General features: G+C 39.6%; 1 protein-coding gene across 5 annotated transcripts in view; it reads right to left on the bottom strand.

Moving 5' to 3' along the window:
- The window catches only part of MAST4 (microtubule associated serine/threonine kinase family member 4), a 516,137-nt gene that overhangs the window by 365,865 nt on the left and 134,666 nt on the right, over positions 1–15,606 (bottom strand). For 4 of the 5 annotated variants that reach the window (XM_054715206.1, XM_054715204.1, XM_054715205.1 and 1 more), the window contains exon 2: positions 5,997–6,150. In XM_054715206.1, coding sequence (XP_054571181.1) covers positions 5,997–6,150 — 154 coding nt within the window. Of the gene's footprint in view, positions 1–5,996; positions 6,151–15,606 lie in introns of those variants that run through there. The other variant, XM_054715207.1, reaches the window with a different exon arrangement.

Consider the following 15,606-nt stretch of genomic DNA (forward strand, 5'->3'; position numbering starts at 1 on the left):
GTGGAGGAAGTAGCTCTCTTCCAATAAAAGGCCAACCCTTCACATGTGCTCTGGATACCCTGCCGGGTTCCTCCAAAGCACTTCACTTTTTGGCTACCATCTCTGTCTTCTGAACTCACACCCGTGCCTGCATGACCCGGACGCTACGATGCCTCCCTCTGAGCCCTGACGCCCTTTCAGTTCATACTCTATTTCTCGAAAGAGCATATCTTCTCAAAAGAGCTATCTACAGACTTAACCATCAGCACATCAGCTACCTCTAATTCTTTAATTACCGTTGATCTTAACCCACCCACACTTCACTACTGTCCTAGGTTACCAGTGACTACCCTGCTGACGCCAAGGGTGAGTTCTTGTTCTCATACCACTCTCAGATGAAGCCAATCCTTTTTCTTCTCCAAATATGATCCTCTCTATCTCTGTGATTCCACAGTCCTACTTGATGTATCTATTTACTGTATCTCATAAGCATTTCAAACTTAACGCACTGAAGACGAAGTTCATCACCTCCTATTTCTTATTAAAACCTATTTCTCCTAGTTTTCCCAATTTAGTAAGTGCTATGTTGCCTCTGCCTCGTATGTAAGTGAACTCAGTGGCAACGGCCCAACAGGGACCATCCTAGTGTCCCCGCACAAGCCTTGCATTCCGCTGTGACCATGTGATGGGATCTTGCCAGAAGAATGTAAATGGATATAAAGTATGACTCTTCCAGGCTGGGACTTTTAAGAAGTTAAAAATGTTTCTCCTCTCTCTTTCCACTTCCACCAGTTGGAAGCAGAGTATCTTAAGGCCATAAAGAGCAAAATCAGAAGATGGAAGGAGTTTGGGTCCCTCACTCACCAGGAGAAAGAGAGCCGCCAGCAACCCAAAACATTTACATAAGTAAGAAATAAATGACTATTGTGGTAAGACATTGATTTTGGGGGCTTTGCTTGTTATGGCATGTAATGTAACAACACACCATTTTTCCATCGGTATTATTACAAAAGTAAATAAATCTAGATAGCATGGGAGGTATTTATCTGCAAAATTTACTAAATACCAAGGCCACCCATAAAACAGTCACATTTTATGTAGATTTGCTTTCATCTGAATTCTTCCAGACTTGCCCTCTAAGCTAGGGAGACTTTTAGCATGAGAAACCTGTTCAGCTCTCCACAGCATACAAACCTTATGTCCTCCAGGTTAATTTTAAAGAAAAGGATGTTTTCTGAGGTTGTGTTGTTTTTCCTTTCGCTCTGAAATGCCTTTTTCTTTTTTTGTATTTTCAAATCTTATTCCAAACTGATTTCCATAGTCCAAAAGAGAAAAATTTCTCAATTTTCCCCCCAAGACAGAGCACCATAATTCTACTTTGTACTGTCAGCAAAGTTGATTTCTTATTATATGCAAGTTACACACACATACATAGATCCTTCTTTGTTTTACATTCCAAACAGCCCAAATGTGTTCTGAAAAATACAACTCTTCCTGAGGAAGAGAAGCCCTCCTTTTCCGACTGTTAGGGCTGCCACATCCATACACCACAGCATGGAAAGCAAGGCGAGGATTCAGGGCATATTTGCATATCAACCAGCCAGGACTCTGGATCCTGAGGTTCTGCCCTTCATTCTGCAGCTCCCTCGCTGTGAACTGTCAGGTGCATTACCACATGCCCATGCCCAGCCTGTAAGGGTCTGAATAATGACTAGAATAATGCTGCCTTCCTCATCAGGGGGCTCTAAAGCTCAGTCAATGTTTACAGGATGCTTCCTGGTGCCTATTTAGCATGCTGCAGACCAGGAAGGCAGAAAGCACCATCAGCTGACAACAACAAAAAATGTATGTAAGCAGTGATGGGCACAGTAAAGTCTGGGTCTGTTGTTTAAATGCCAGTCCTGCAAAAAAGGTACTGATTGCTTTATCTTTTAATCTAATACTCTTAAGAGATTGATTCAAAACTTTAGTTAAGTAAGAAAATGCTAAAGGTCAGCCAGTTTGTATGCATGGTGAGATTATGGCTTTTTTCTTTATAGTGCTCTGTCTTTTTTGAAATTTTCCACATTGAACACATTTATCATTAAAAATAGGCAAATGTAAATATTTATACTGTAAAAGACTGTTTAAATAAGAGAGTGAAAGGCTAACTATGATAGACGGACTTGTTAGTAGCCAATTTTTCCCTCCCCTCTAGTTAGTTGCATTCTACATCTGCATCCTTGCCAAGGTGTCAAGGTGGGTGGAGCATGCTCCCACCCTTTGACTCTGGGCTTGACCATATGACTTGCTTTGGCCAATAGGAAATTAGCAGCTATGATGCCAGCTTGAACTATGCCTGTGCAGGGGGACGAACACTCTCATGCTCCCGTCTTTTAGCAGGAGAACATGATGTCCAAGGAAATCAGACATGGAGCAGAGCAATCTAGAACCAATCCCAGCAGAACCCAGGCTAAATCACCCCAAACCCAGCTGACCTGCAGCCACCTGAGCAAAAAACACTTACTGATGTCTATCACTGAAATTCTGTGGTTATACAGCATTGTCACCAACTGATGCTCTACCAAGTGCCACACAAAAAATAATCAGGGAGAAAAAATGTGTCATGGACTGAATTGCGGGCTGGAAAAAGGCCATAGCATTCTCCACATGCCCGTTTATAACGGGAACCCAGTCAACCATCATCCCAGTTTGAGAAAGTCTTTAGCAGGCAGAGGTTGTTTCCCCTTCTCTTATGAAATATAAAATTATTTCACTACAATTATAGTCAGTCCTATGAAGCAAGAGCTACTACGTGACCATTCAATAATGGGATTTCACATAAAAAAAAATATAGTGAGGCTCTTTCAATGTTAAAACATATTATTTTACAACATGGTTTTAAATGTTTACAATTATTTTCCATTTTATGTGTATACCATATTATGGCTAACCAATATTCTTTTGCTAGCTAGTTAGATGATATGCATTTTTTATTATTATAAATGGTGCTGCTCGAAATATAACTAGAGTTCATTTTTTTAACATATTCATGACTATTATCCCAGGAATGAAATCTGAGAATTAGATTTGCTAGGTTAACAAATGTATAAATTTCAAAGTTTTTAATATGTATTAATTGCCTAGTTTTAATTTAATTTTGCAAATAAGGAACTAGGAGACCTACAGATTGAGTCAGCCCCTGATTCCAACCGAGCAAACATTTTCCCACCTAGGATTCACTCCAATTAATCCTGCTGGAATTTACGGAAAACCTCACGAGTGTTTACTGTGTAGGAACAGAGTGATGGTTACAAGCATGGACACCAGAGCCACAATGCCTGGATTCAAATCTTGATGTTATGCAATTTACTCAACTGGTTTGGGCCACAGTGTTCTCATCTCTAAAATGGGGGTAGGAGTGCCTCCCTCATGAATGCATAGAGATGTAGTAAGGATTAAGTAAATCAATAAATGTAACCTCCTAAAAAACAGTGCCTTCTACATAGTAAATTCTTAATGTTAGCTGTAATGTTATTAGGGATAGATGAAAAGATCACAGATCTTCCTTTCAGAGAATTAAGCATTTAAGGAAACTTATCATAACTTAGGATAACTAGGTGGCAAATTTTTCAAACTGTAAACTAGTCCTTCACAAAGTCTTTGTTCTAAGGAACCAGTAGAAAACTGCCAAAGAGAAGATCCTTCGATTAAAACAAAGTTATGCAATAGGAAGGTGGCTGGTCTTTAAGTAACAGAATATATCAGGGACACATTTTTTATGGCAAAATCAGTTTGACTTGATTTAAGTGAGCAATAGGGTATGACCTTAGGTTAAGTTCTTATGTGATTATTAGTAGTTGCCTAAAACAAGTAGAAACTATGTTTCTTAAAGATCAGAGACGACGCTTCCTTTCCCCTGCTCCCTCTCCTGACACTAGCACCGTGCCTGACTCCAAGGAGAAACTCAGTGGGTAAGGATTCCACACTGATGGTCACAGGCCCAAGTTCTCTAGCAACTGCAAATACCCCAAGTTCAATTAGTTATACCCAGAATGCTAGTATCCACCCATCCCTGGACTAAATGCTTTGCATAAATTATTCCATTAATGTATTCATGACCTATTAAGAATGTTTTCTTTATATTCCAATAAAACTTTCAAACAACTGTTTTGAAAAACAGGCTGATGTCCAAGGTTTTTAAGTTCTTCCAAATACTATTGAATATTTTTTAAAATTATCTGACCAAAGACTTAATTACCTGAAATAATTATATAGCAGGCTAAATTACGTAAGTATAGAATTGCTAGAGCTGCTGAGATTATGAAATGAGAATTAAGTCCAGCTTTCCGCCCCCCCCCCCCTTAAAGCTAAAGATAAATTCATGTTTCAGGCCATATATCTGCATCAAGAGCTATAACCTTGCATTCTCTTAAAGCTTTAAATAAACTGCTTTAGCAAAAATTGGAAAGAACCACTCCTGCCCCTCCTATTGGTAACAAAAAAAGTTTAAGCAAGTAAGTAAATTTCTTAAGTGAAATTAATAAGCATGGGGATGAATGAGCCTTTTAACTTTTAAGATTTAATTCCCCACCCATAAAATAAGGGTTAGACCAAAGAATCTTTAGTATCTAACCTTTAGTGATTTAAAGTTAAGTTTAATAACATGAAATTTACATGATGAGTTAGTTATTAAAAACCCAAGTTATATTAATTTGGCTATCTTTCAAGTCAATAAAAGTGTCTTGTGGGTTTTCTGGATTTGAAATTTTTAATTAGTTTAATTTTAACAACATGATTGAAAAACAGGTGAAAGATTTGAAAAGACACTTCACAAAAGAAGATATATGAAGGTCCAATAAGCATATGGAAAGATGTTTGACAACATTTAGTTGTCAAGGAAATATAAATTAAGACCACAACGTGATATGACTATCTACCCATTAAAATGGCTAAAATTCAAAAAGACTGGCCACACCACAGGTTGGCAAGGATGCCGAGCAATTAGATCACTTGCCTGTTGTTGGTGGGGATGTAAAAAGTCACAGTTTTGGAAGCATTTTGGCAGTTCCTTATACAGTTCAACATACACCACTGACATTCACAACACGGATGAATCTTAAAAACATTACACTGAGCCCACGAAGCCAGGGACAAAAGAGTATGGACTGTGTGATTCCATCAATATGAAATTCTTAAGATATTGTAAATCTAATTTATAGTGACAAAACGCAAAGCTATGGTTGCCTGGGGTCAAGGATTGGAGGGTGCGGGGAGAGAATGACTAGGAAGGGGCACAGAGAATATTTCTTGTCTGGATTTTGGTGGTAGTCTGGCATATAAATTCACCAGAACCCACCCACACAGACAGTGAAAATTAGTATATATTATTGTATATAACTTATATTTCAGTAAAGCTTACTAATATGCTCCTCAATTTATTTTTTTTTAAAATATATTTTATTGATTTTTCACAGAGAGGAAGGGAGAGGGATAGAGAGCTAGAAACATCGATGAGAGAGAGACATCGACCAACTGCCTCCTGCACACCCCCCACCGGGGAATGTGCCCGCAACCAATGCACACGCCCTTGACCGGAATCGAACCCGGGACCCTCCAGTCCGCAGACCAACGCTCTATCCACTGAGCCAAACCGGTTTCGGCTGATCCTCAATTTAACTGCTCTCTGGTTTGGACTAGATTTTACCAAATGGTCTGCAGAGAGGCAGGCCCATTCTTAAGCAGGCTGATGTTTGCACCTGGAACTTCATGAGCACCGTTCAGGACCCTCCAGGGCAGGGGTCCTCAAACTTTTTAAACAGGGGGCCAGTTCACTGTCCCTCAGACCGTTGGAGGGCCGGACTATAGTTTTAAAAAAAAACTATGAACAAATTCCTATGCACACTGCACATATCTTATTCTGAAGTAAAAAAACAAAACGGCAAAAACACCCGCATGTGGCCCGCGGGCCGTAGTTCGAGGACACCTGCTCCAGGGTATAAACAAAATCCCGCCTGCACATATCACTGCTGACTCACCTGTCAGCGCACCTCCCAGGCTCCCCCGCCGCAGCTGCCGTCCATCCTCGCTCAGCTGGCTTTTAAACTTCAGGGACTTCCCAGGGCCCAAAGCCAGGTCCGGGTTGCTGCACTTCCGACATGGCATGGGTGGTGGGGACAATATGTGGTCAAGCTGCAGAGAGAAGGACAGGGCATCACTCGCTGGGGACGCTCCCAACACAACCAGAATGGAAGACTAACCAGGCACAACTTCCTCCTTCCTTTTCCTTCTCTAAATCCTCTTTCCTGGCCCTGTTTTTAATTTAGCCAGTTGAGAGCATTCAGGATTTCACTGTGTGTCTTCCATCTGACAGGGTCTGGCTGGCTCAAAACCTTAATAACAGGGCTTTTCAAACGGTGGGTCACAAAGCATTAGTGCAGCGATTCTCAACCTTCTTCAACTCATGACACATATACTAATTATTAAATTTCTGTGGCACACCAAAATATATATATATATATATATATATATATATATATATATATATATATATTTTTTTGCCGATCTGATAAAAAAAAAGGTATAATTTTGATTCATTCACACCAGAGGGCTATTGTTGTGTTGGCTGCTGTGATTTCTTTTTATTTGACAATCTAAGGGAAAAGAGGTCGGTGCCCCTGACTAAATAGTCAGGTATTGCATGTTTTAAAAATTCTTGCAGTACACCAGTGTGCCACGGCACACTGGTTGAAAATTGCTGCGTTAGTGGGTCATGAAAGCAAGGTTAGTAGATTGTGATCAGTATTTTTAACACAATAGAACAGAAATTATCAAAATCCAATGAAGGAAGGGGAAGTTTTGTTTCATGACATTTTTACTTAAGTTACACATGTATATGTGTGTGTCCTGAGTCACTATGTAAAATACATATCTTTCTGTGAGCCTTGATCCCCCCCACCACCACCAAAATAAAGAATATTGCTCGACAGAGAATCAATAGATTACTTATTTAGTTGTTCACAAAAAAATTCACAAGCTTTTGATGCTCATAGACATAGGAGAGGGAAATTTCTAGCACCACAGCCCATAATGGAAATCAATACATCCCTATATCACTTTATTGCTTTTAAAAGAAAACCTGTCACAAGAATCAGAGAAACCAAAGTCCCTTCAAGAGACAGCTTTCTACAAAAGAGTCCCCTGTGTCACAACACTTACTTCAAGATCTGTCCAACTTTTATAAGAAAACCTGTCATAGCTAAATAGGGCCATATCTTCTTAAATGGTCACCTTCAAGTAAGCATATATGCATATATATATGTGTCTAGGTAGTTACTAAGGACAGAAATATCCATGTACATATACTATATCCAGATAGTTACAAAGAAATTTAAAGGAAGAGCAAAAGATATTCATGGAAATTTAAATGGCCACAGAAAAAGGCCAACTTTGTAGAAATTTAAAAATAGAAAAGAACTGGGTAACAGCACTCAAGGCCAGGCATTTTTAGGGATGTTTGATTGTGATATGTTTTGTTTTCATGAAAGAGATTGTCATCTGGTTATAATTATCTGCACTGTTTTCGATTGATATTATCATGGATATATTTATTGGAGGAATAAATTCAGGAAGAAAGTCATCATTTGCCTGTCTATGTGCCCCAGCACATTCAAATCCATGGCACGCAAAGAAATTTGACCCTGCCTATGAGTGACTCCTCCCAAGCTAGTTGAGATGGAAGAGGCCGTATTGGATCAGCTATTACCAGATGTCAACTCTCCCTCAAGCTCCACTGGAACCGCTGGATTTCAAGCACTTGTCAGTAAGTACAATCTCAAATTCATTGCAAGTCAGTATTTTACTGTATTTCATTGCCACTTGGCACTTTATTGAGAGGTATACAGAAAGCTAGCAGTGTAGCCACTTCAAGATCAAGCCATATCAGGGCAAAGGGATTCCAGATTGCACTTTTGGAAGGTATTGGTTGAGGCTGCTGTTCACTGCATGAAGTGTCCTACAAGGAGGAATTTCTATCTAGTCTTACACATTTTTGCCCCTAAGCCCCCTGGACAATGAATTGTAACAAGGGAACCCTGGACAGTGATATCAGCTACTAGAAAAAGTAGAGCCCAGTCAGTGGTCCAGACATACCAGGTCATTACACAATGCAGAGGTTCTTTTTGCCTCCTTCTTGGCTCCACTTATATCCTTACCCCCTTTTTTTTAACTATCAATACTTTTTAACTTCAGAAGAAATTTTGCAACAATAGAAAAGTCGTAAGAGTAATACAATGAACACCCATATTCCCTTTACCAAAGGTGAACTGTTAAGTTTTTCCCATATTGATTTAGCTCTCTCATTCTCTTTTTTTGTCCCTGTCCCAAGCACACAATTAGATGCAGACATTGTAGATCTTCACCCCTAGATACTGAATCGTGCCTCTTCTAAGAACAAGGATGTGCTCGTAAATGCTCCCTCCCTCTAGTCTATGTATTCTTAAAAGGTGCCTCAAATCTTTTATCGAGGTAAAGGATAAATACTAGGAAAAATGTAAGATTATATCAGATACACTTAATATTAAAAATGTGCTCTTACATTTAGAAAGAAAACTTGCAGCCACAAGGTGGCAATGTGCTATAGACATTCAGCAAAATGTTCCATAATAGCTACTCGCCCTGTAAATGCACCAAGAACCCCTCAGAGCAATCAAGCACGTTAAGGTCCATTCTACTTAGTTATTTCCTCTTAATTACTAGTAGCAGCAGCATAAAATACAAGTATTTATTGTTTAAGGATCATCAACTTCTGTCATTTATTTTTCACCTGACGTTAAAATTTTCAGCTTGCAGAATTACAATGAATGACTCTAGGGAAGATTGTTATATCACAAATTAACATTAGAGGTGGAAAAACCAGCAGATGAAAAAAAAAAGATAATTCCTAAATAGGAATTATGAGCCTTCCTTACATATTTCAAAAAAAAGCCATAAAAAATATGAAACACATATAGAAAGAAGAGAAAGAGATCAAGGAGAAAATGTAGAAAAATAAAAAAGAAAGTATTTGCTCACATATATGGTGCCACAAACTATTAATAAGACAGCGTTTTTCATCAGAATCACAACCCCAAGAGTAGAGTAGAGTTTTAAATCTGGAAAACCTGAGGCAGTGACTTGTGCGGGATGCCAATGTTCCAAACACAATACAAGTAGAAAAAGCTATAAATATAGTGCAGTGTTCCAGGATCCACTTCCTTCTTCACATCCAATCCCTCTCCCAACAGGGCTCTCTCTAAATAGATCATTTTTCCAAATTTGCCGTGCTGTCACCGGCTCTGCTTTTCTTTCTACAATTAGTCAAAGCTTCTCAAAATGGTCTACTGCAGCCCTGCAATTTATTTTTCACTTTTTTGTCCTGATTCAAACACTCAGGATCCCTTTAAAAACGTTCCATCACACCCTACAGCTTTTAGTAGACATCAAACCTATCACTTTACACACTGCCCTTTAAATGATTTCAGTTTAATCTTTTTCAACTTTTCCAAAGTCTTCATACTACAAGGAGCTCAACTAAAGACAGAGGTTGTCTTTGAACTTTCACTGATGTTCAAGGACATCCAAGCCTGAGATGGTCATTCTTGCTTCCAACACTTCTAATTTCCTGCATTAAGCCGACAGTGGACTCCAAGGAGCCAGACGGACTCCTTGGTCGTGTGCTTCCCTAGCAGGTTTCGAGAGCCACAAAGTGTCCTGGATTGACATGCATTCTCCAGAAATGGATCCTTACCTCACTCACCAATCACAAATATTGTTTTGTGGTGTGCTATATTTGCTCATAATTTCCTATGTCAGTTTCCTATAGTTCCAAGAGCCACAAAACCATTGGAAGAGGCATATTAATAAATTTAGAAGTCAGATAGATAGGGACCTAACATATCACTTACATGTGAGTGTTGCACAACTGCTCTTGCTAGCCAGGAAACATATAAGCATCTTAGAGAACAAAAGGTGCTCAGCTACTCTAAGTCTAATGCAGGTCTGGGGGAAGGTTTCTAAAATTATCAGTCCTATAGAAACAATAATCACCAAAATTCAATGTCTACAGTTTTCTACATTTATCATCTCCACCCACTGTCTTCTGTTTTACAAAGTTTCAGGCTAGGAAAAAAAACACAAAACACACAGAAGAATTCACCGCGATTACACTGTGGCTTCTGCCATCAGTGAAGATGAATGAAAAGCAAAGGTACACGGTTTACGAGACTGGACCTTATTTTTGTTGAGTGTCTCTGCCATCACCACCACCACCATCTCCAAACACAAACCAGGGGTTTCTTATTCTATGGCTATTCCCTAGAAAAAGGCATATAGTAAGTAATTTTCTGTTTAAAAGGCATGTAGTAATTTTCAGTGACTATTGACCCTACAGCCTTCTTATCTGACAACTTCTCCAACCTCATCTCCAGACACATTCATGCGCAAGTGCATGAGTTCTCTAATTTATAGTTTCTGAATATTAACAACGTTGATATGAACATAAACATATTTTTTAATTTAATTTTTTTCAAAATTTCAGTTTGCATTCAATATTACTTTAAATTAGTTTCAGGGGTACAGCATAGTGGTTAGACAATCATATACTTTACAAAGGGATCCCCCTGATATTTCCAGTACCCAACTGACACCATACATAGTTATTACAAAATTATTGACTATTCTAGAGGCCCGGTGCACGAAATTCGTGCATGGGGTGGGGGGTGTTCCTCAGCCCAGCCTGCACCCTCTCCAATCTGGGACCACTTGAGGGATGTCTGACTGCCTCTCACAATCGGACATCCCTCTCACAATCCAGGACTGCTGGCTCCCAAACACTTACCTGCCTGCCTTCCTGATTGCCCCAAACCGCTTCTGCCTGCCAGCCTGATCACCCCCTAACCACTCCCCTGCCAGCCTGATTGATGCCTAACTGCTCCCCTGCCAGTCTGTTTGCCCCTAACTGCCCTCCCCTGCAGGCCTGGTCACCCCTAACTGCCCTCCCCTGCAGGCTTGATCACCCCCAACTACCCTCCCTTACAGGCCTGGTCCCTCCCAACTGCCCTTCCCTGCTGGCCATCTTGTGGTGGCCATCTTGTGTCCACATGGGGGTAGCCATCTTGTGTGTTGGAGTGATGGTCAATTTGCATATTACTCTTTTATTAGATAGGATTTTCTAGGCTGTACTTTACATCCCTGTGACTATTCTGTAACTACCAATTTGTACTTCTCAATCCCTTCACCGTTTTCACCCAGTCCCTCAACCACCCCTCTCCTTTCCTCCCCTCTGGCAAGCTTTTCCCATTTCAATTAATGGGAGCTCCTTTTTTCTAGCTACACCCATCACAAACCTTACAGTTCTTGTAAACTTCTCTTCTTACTCCATATCCAATCAGCAAATCCTCTAACTCAACCTCCAAAATATATCCAGAATACAATCACTTTGCAATCTCTATTGCTACCATTCTGTCCTTACCATCAGGATCTCTCTCTTGCAATAGCCTCCCACCCTAGTCTCAGCACAGCAGTCAATGCCCTTGTAGAGCACCAGGCAGGGGTTCCAAATCCTCTGCAGCAGTCCTCCATGGCTTCCCCTTTACCCAGAACAAAATGCAAATTTTTACACATCAATTGGCTGCCTCCCACATGCTCCCTCCTGGGGATTAAGCTGGGACCCCTGACATGTGCCCTGACCAAGAACTGAACTAGTGACCTCTTGGTGCATGGGATGACACTCAACCAACTGAGCCACACTGGTTGGGCTCCAAAGTCTTGACGATGCCCTGAAAGTCCTACCTCCTCTACCCCTAGCTCTCTGATCCCCCACCCCTACTGCTCCACTCAATCCACCTTGGTCTGTTGCCAGACCTCAGGTGGTCCAGGCATCTTCCCACCCAGGACCCATCCACTGATCATTGCCTGGTGCACACTCCAGATATTAGCTACTGTGCTCCCTGCAGCCTCCAGGTCTCTATTCCATGGTGACACTTTCAGGTGGACCTCCCCTAACCACCCCACATGAAACAGCACACCTACCACTTTATTCCCTTCTCTATTTTTCTTCAGAGCATCTATTACCACATGATATGCTAGATCTTTTCTATTTGTTCATTATCCTCCTTCTCCCACTAGCATGCAGGTTACATGAAATGATACACTAGTCCAGCTGTCGCCAACCTTTTGAACCTCATGGACCACCAGTGGTCCGCGGACCACCAGTTGGAGACCGCTGCTCCAAAGGTTTCCTTAAACCAGTCGTCGCCAACCTTTCAGACCTCACGACCACCAGTGGTCCGCAGACCACTGGTTAGTGACCGCCGCACTAGTCTGTTTTGTCCACAGCTCTATTTGGTCCACTGCTCTTCATAAAAGGCACCCTGTAAATATTTGTTGAAAAAAAAATGCTAACTTCTAGGAATATGTCCCAAGAAAACAGAAACACCAATCAGAAAGGATATATGCATCATGATGTTCATAGCAGCACAATTCACCATAGCTAAGATTTGGAAACAGCCTAAGTGCCCATCAGCAGATGAGTGGATTAGAAAACTGTGGTACATCTATACAATGGAATACTACACTGCTATAAAAAAGAAGGAATTCTTACCATTTGCAACAGCATGGATGGAACTGAAGAGCATTATGCTAAGCGAAATAAGCCAGTCAGAGAAAGATAAATATCACATGATCTCACTCATCTGTGGAATATAATGAACAATATAAACTGATGAACAAAAATAGAAACAGAGTCATAGAAGCATCGAACAGACTGTCCAACCTATGAAAGAAGGCGGGGGAGAAGGGGGGGCGTGGATGTGAGGGGGTAAGAGATCAACCTAAGGACTTGTGTGCATGCATATTGAGCATCACCAATGGACACAGGCAGTAGGAGGGTGAGAGCATGTGCTGGGGGGTGGGGCAGCCAGGGAGAGGTCAATGGGGGAAAAAGTAGACTTATGTAATACTTTAAACAATAAAGAATTTTTTAAAAATGTTTTAAGGGAAAAAATGAATTGCAAGTCTCTGGTATTTAGTAAAAAATATAACAACAGATAAATAAGGAACACATGCCACAAGGGTTTTTATTGTTGGAAAAATCAGAATAAAATTGTATTAAATGTTACTCAAGGTGAAAAGGCTAAAGTGAAATCTATAGTACTCTGACAAAATCCAACACGTCATGTATAAAAAAAAAAAAAAAAAGACCCTTAGGTTATAGCAAATGACATCTTTTCAAAGAATCTTTTCCATTTACAAACTAATATGCTAATTTTTGAACACTACTACCTTTGAAGGTGATTCCTAAATAATTAATTATTCGACCTTTTAACTATCTCCTAACTAGCATATTCACTTGTGTCTATCAATCCAAGCCTTTTCCTACCCCCAGTCCTCCTTTCTGTAATTCCTCACTTACTCTCATGGTGTGGAACATGCATTTTAAAGACCCATTCAGAATGCATGTGCCCTAAGGCCAAAGTTCGTTAGTTCAAAGGGATCACAATGCCATCCTCATACATAATGAGGGCTCATCAGTAAAGTCTTTTTTTATGATTAAAAAATGAGAAAGAGAAAGAGCGTGACCATAAGGTTACGAAGACATTGTTCAGTTATTCTGTTTCTTGATATTAAATATTCTAAGAAACCAAAGATATGAAAATATAGGAATAATTATAAAACTGCATAGACAATGTTTGTAATTTTAATGAACTGCTCCATCACCACCATCCAAAATGGAGTCAAACTGGCAATCTGAAATGACTATTTCAAAATTGGATTATATTTACTTTTTAAAAAATTTTATTTCTTATCCTTTGCGACACCATGGATAGACCTGGAAAGTATTATGCTAAGTCAGCTAAGCCAGTCAGAGAAAGACAAATACCATATGATTTCACTTATATGTGGATTACATTTACTTTTAAACCAAATCCTATAAACAATATTTAAAACTTGATGCAACAAGGTTATATAGTTAAGACAGTTGTTACTGGCTTCATACTAACTCCACAGTTGTTAGGAATGCCAACACTTAACTATCCTAATTAAGACATATAACTATTTCTATGCTTATTTTCTCATCCACAAAATGTTAGTAATAATGCTACCTATCTCCTGAGATTGTTTTAAAGATGAAAGAAATTCATACATGGAAAGCACTTAAAACAGTGTGTGAAGTACAGTAAGCACACAATGGATGTTAGCTGTGCTGGTTATAACATTCCTATAGAGGAAGTCCCCTCAGCCACAAACATCGCTGCAGGTGTATTTCATCAAAAATAGTTTGCAAGAAAATTAAACTGATTACAATTTAGATATCGAATTTTCCAGTGTCTTGATCATGGACTTCTAGGCTCCAGATCTGTGAGAAATAAATTTCTGTTGTTTATAAGCCGCCAGTCTGTGGTAGTCTGTTACACAGCTTCAACTAAGACACTTTCTATACAACGTGTGGTAATTTTGTCACCCAGAGGATGTCTGGCAATGTCTGAAACCATCCTTAGTTGTCACAACTTAGCAGTGACAGGGGATGCTGCCAGTATCTACTGGCAAGAGACCACAGACGCTACTGAACAATCTGCAATGCCCAAGACAGCCCCCAATAACAAAGAACTCTCTCTCGCCAAATGTCAGCAAAGCCATGTTAAGAAACTGCTCTACACTTACTTTCCTTTTGTCCATCTTCACCTATTTTTAAGTGATTCTTGCTAAGTTATCTGTTATTGTAGGTCATCCTAAAACCCTTTGAGAACAAGAAGGGGGACAGAGGAAGAGCACAGATAGAATCTTAGCAAAAAATGTTCAATGTCAACAAGATTTGTTAAGTGAATAACTTCCTGAGCCACATTAATTTACCCAACCTATTAACAGTTTATTGCGATTCACTTTCTCAATGAATCCATGTTTTGAAAAATTAACACATCAATAGAATGTGCTTAAACTAGATGTACTAGATACCAATATCATTTTCCATCTTTAGTTTTGTAATTAATTCTTTGAAACACAAACTTCAATTCACAATATAAACGATGTTTCAGAAACATCCTAATACACATTAGTAGAGCAAACTACAATTGCATTCACCTAAACAGAGCTGCATCACACTTCATTCCTTAAGAGAATTGATTTTCTTTCTTCCCTTCCCTGAGAAATATGTAAATTAGCACTTTGATATCAGTATCTCACTTTTGTCTGTCAACCCAACTTCAAGAAAGTCAATTCCTTTGCTTATGAACATCTCTACACACACGTCCACCCCCAGCAATATCATCACAGTCCCAAGGACAGAGCACCACACAGCAGGCGATTAATTGTTACTATGATGTTTACATTAAGCAATAAGTTCAACAGTCTACAGATGTAAAAAAAAAAAAAAATAGAGCTAATATTACATTACAGTTTTAAAACATAATATTACAGTTTTTTAAAACGCAGCAATTCTCAAAGTTTAGTTTAGGGACAATGACACTGGGGAAAGCTCGGAGAGTGTACAGATTTGACTTTACACACGCATCGCCTGTTTTCTGTCGCTTTAATATTCTAGATGTTTCCCTGACCTTTACATAGGGATCTAATCTATGCCTGGAGTTGTTTACTCATCTGAACTCATTAAAT

This window comes from Eptesicus fuscus, chromosome 4 (assembly GCF_027574615.1).
Source record: "Eptesicus fuscus isolate TK198812 chromosome 4, DD_ASM_mEF_20220401, whole genome shotgun sequence".
NCBI lineage: Eukaryota > Metazoa > Chordata > Mammalia > Chiroptera > Vespertilionidae > Eptesicus > Eptesicus fuscus.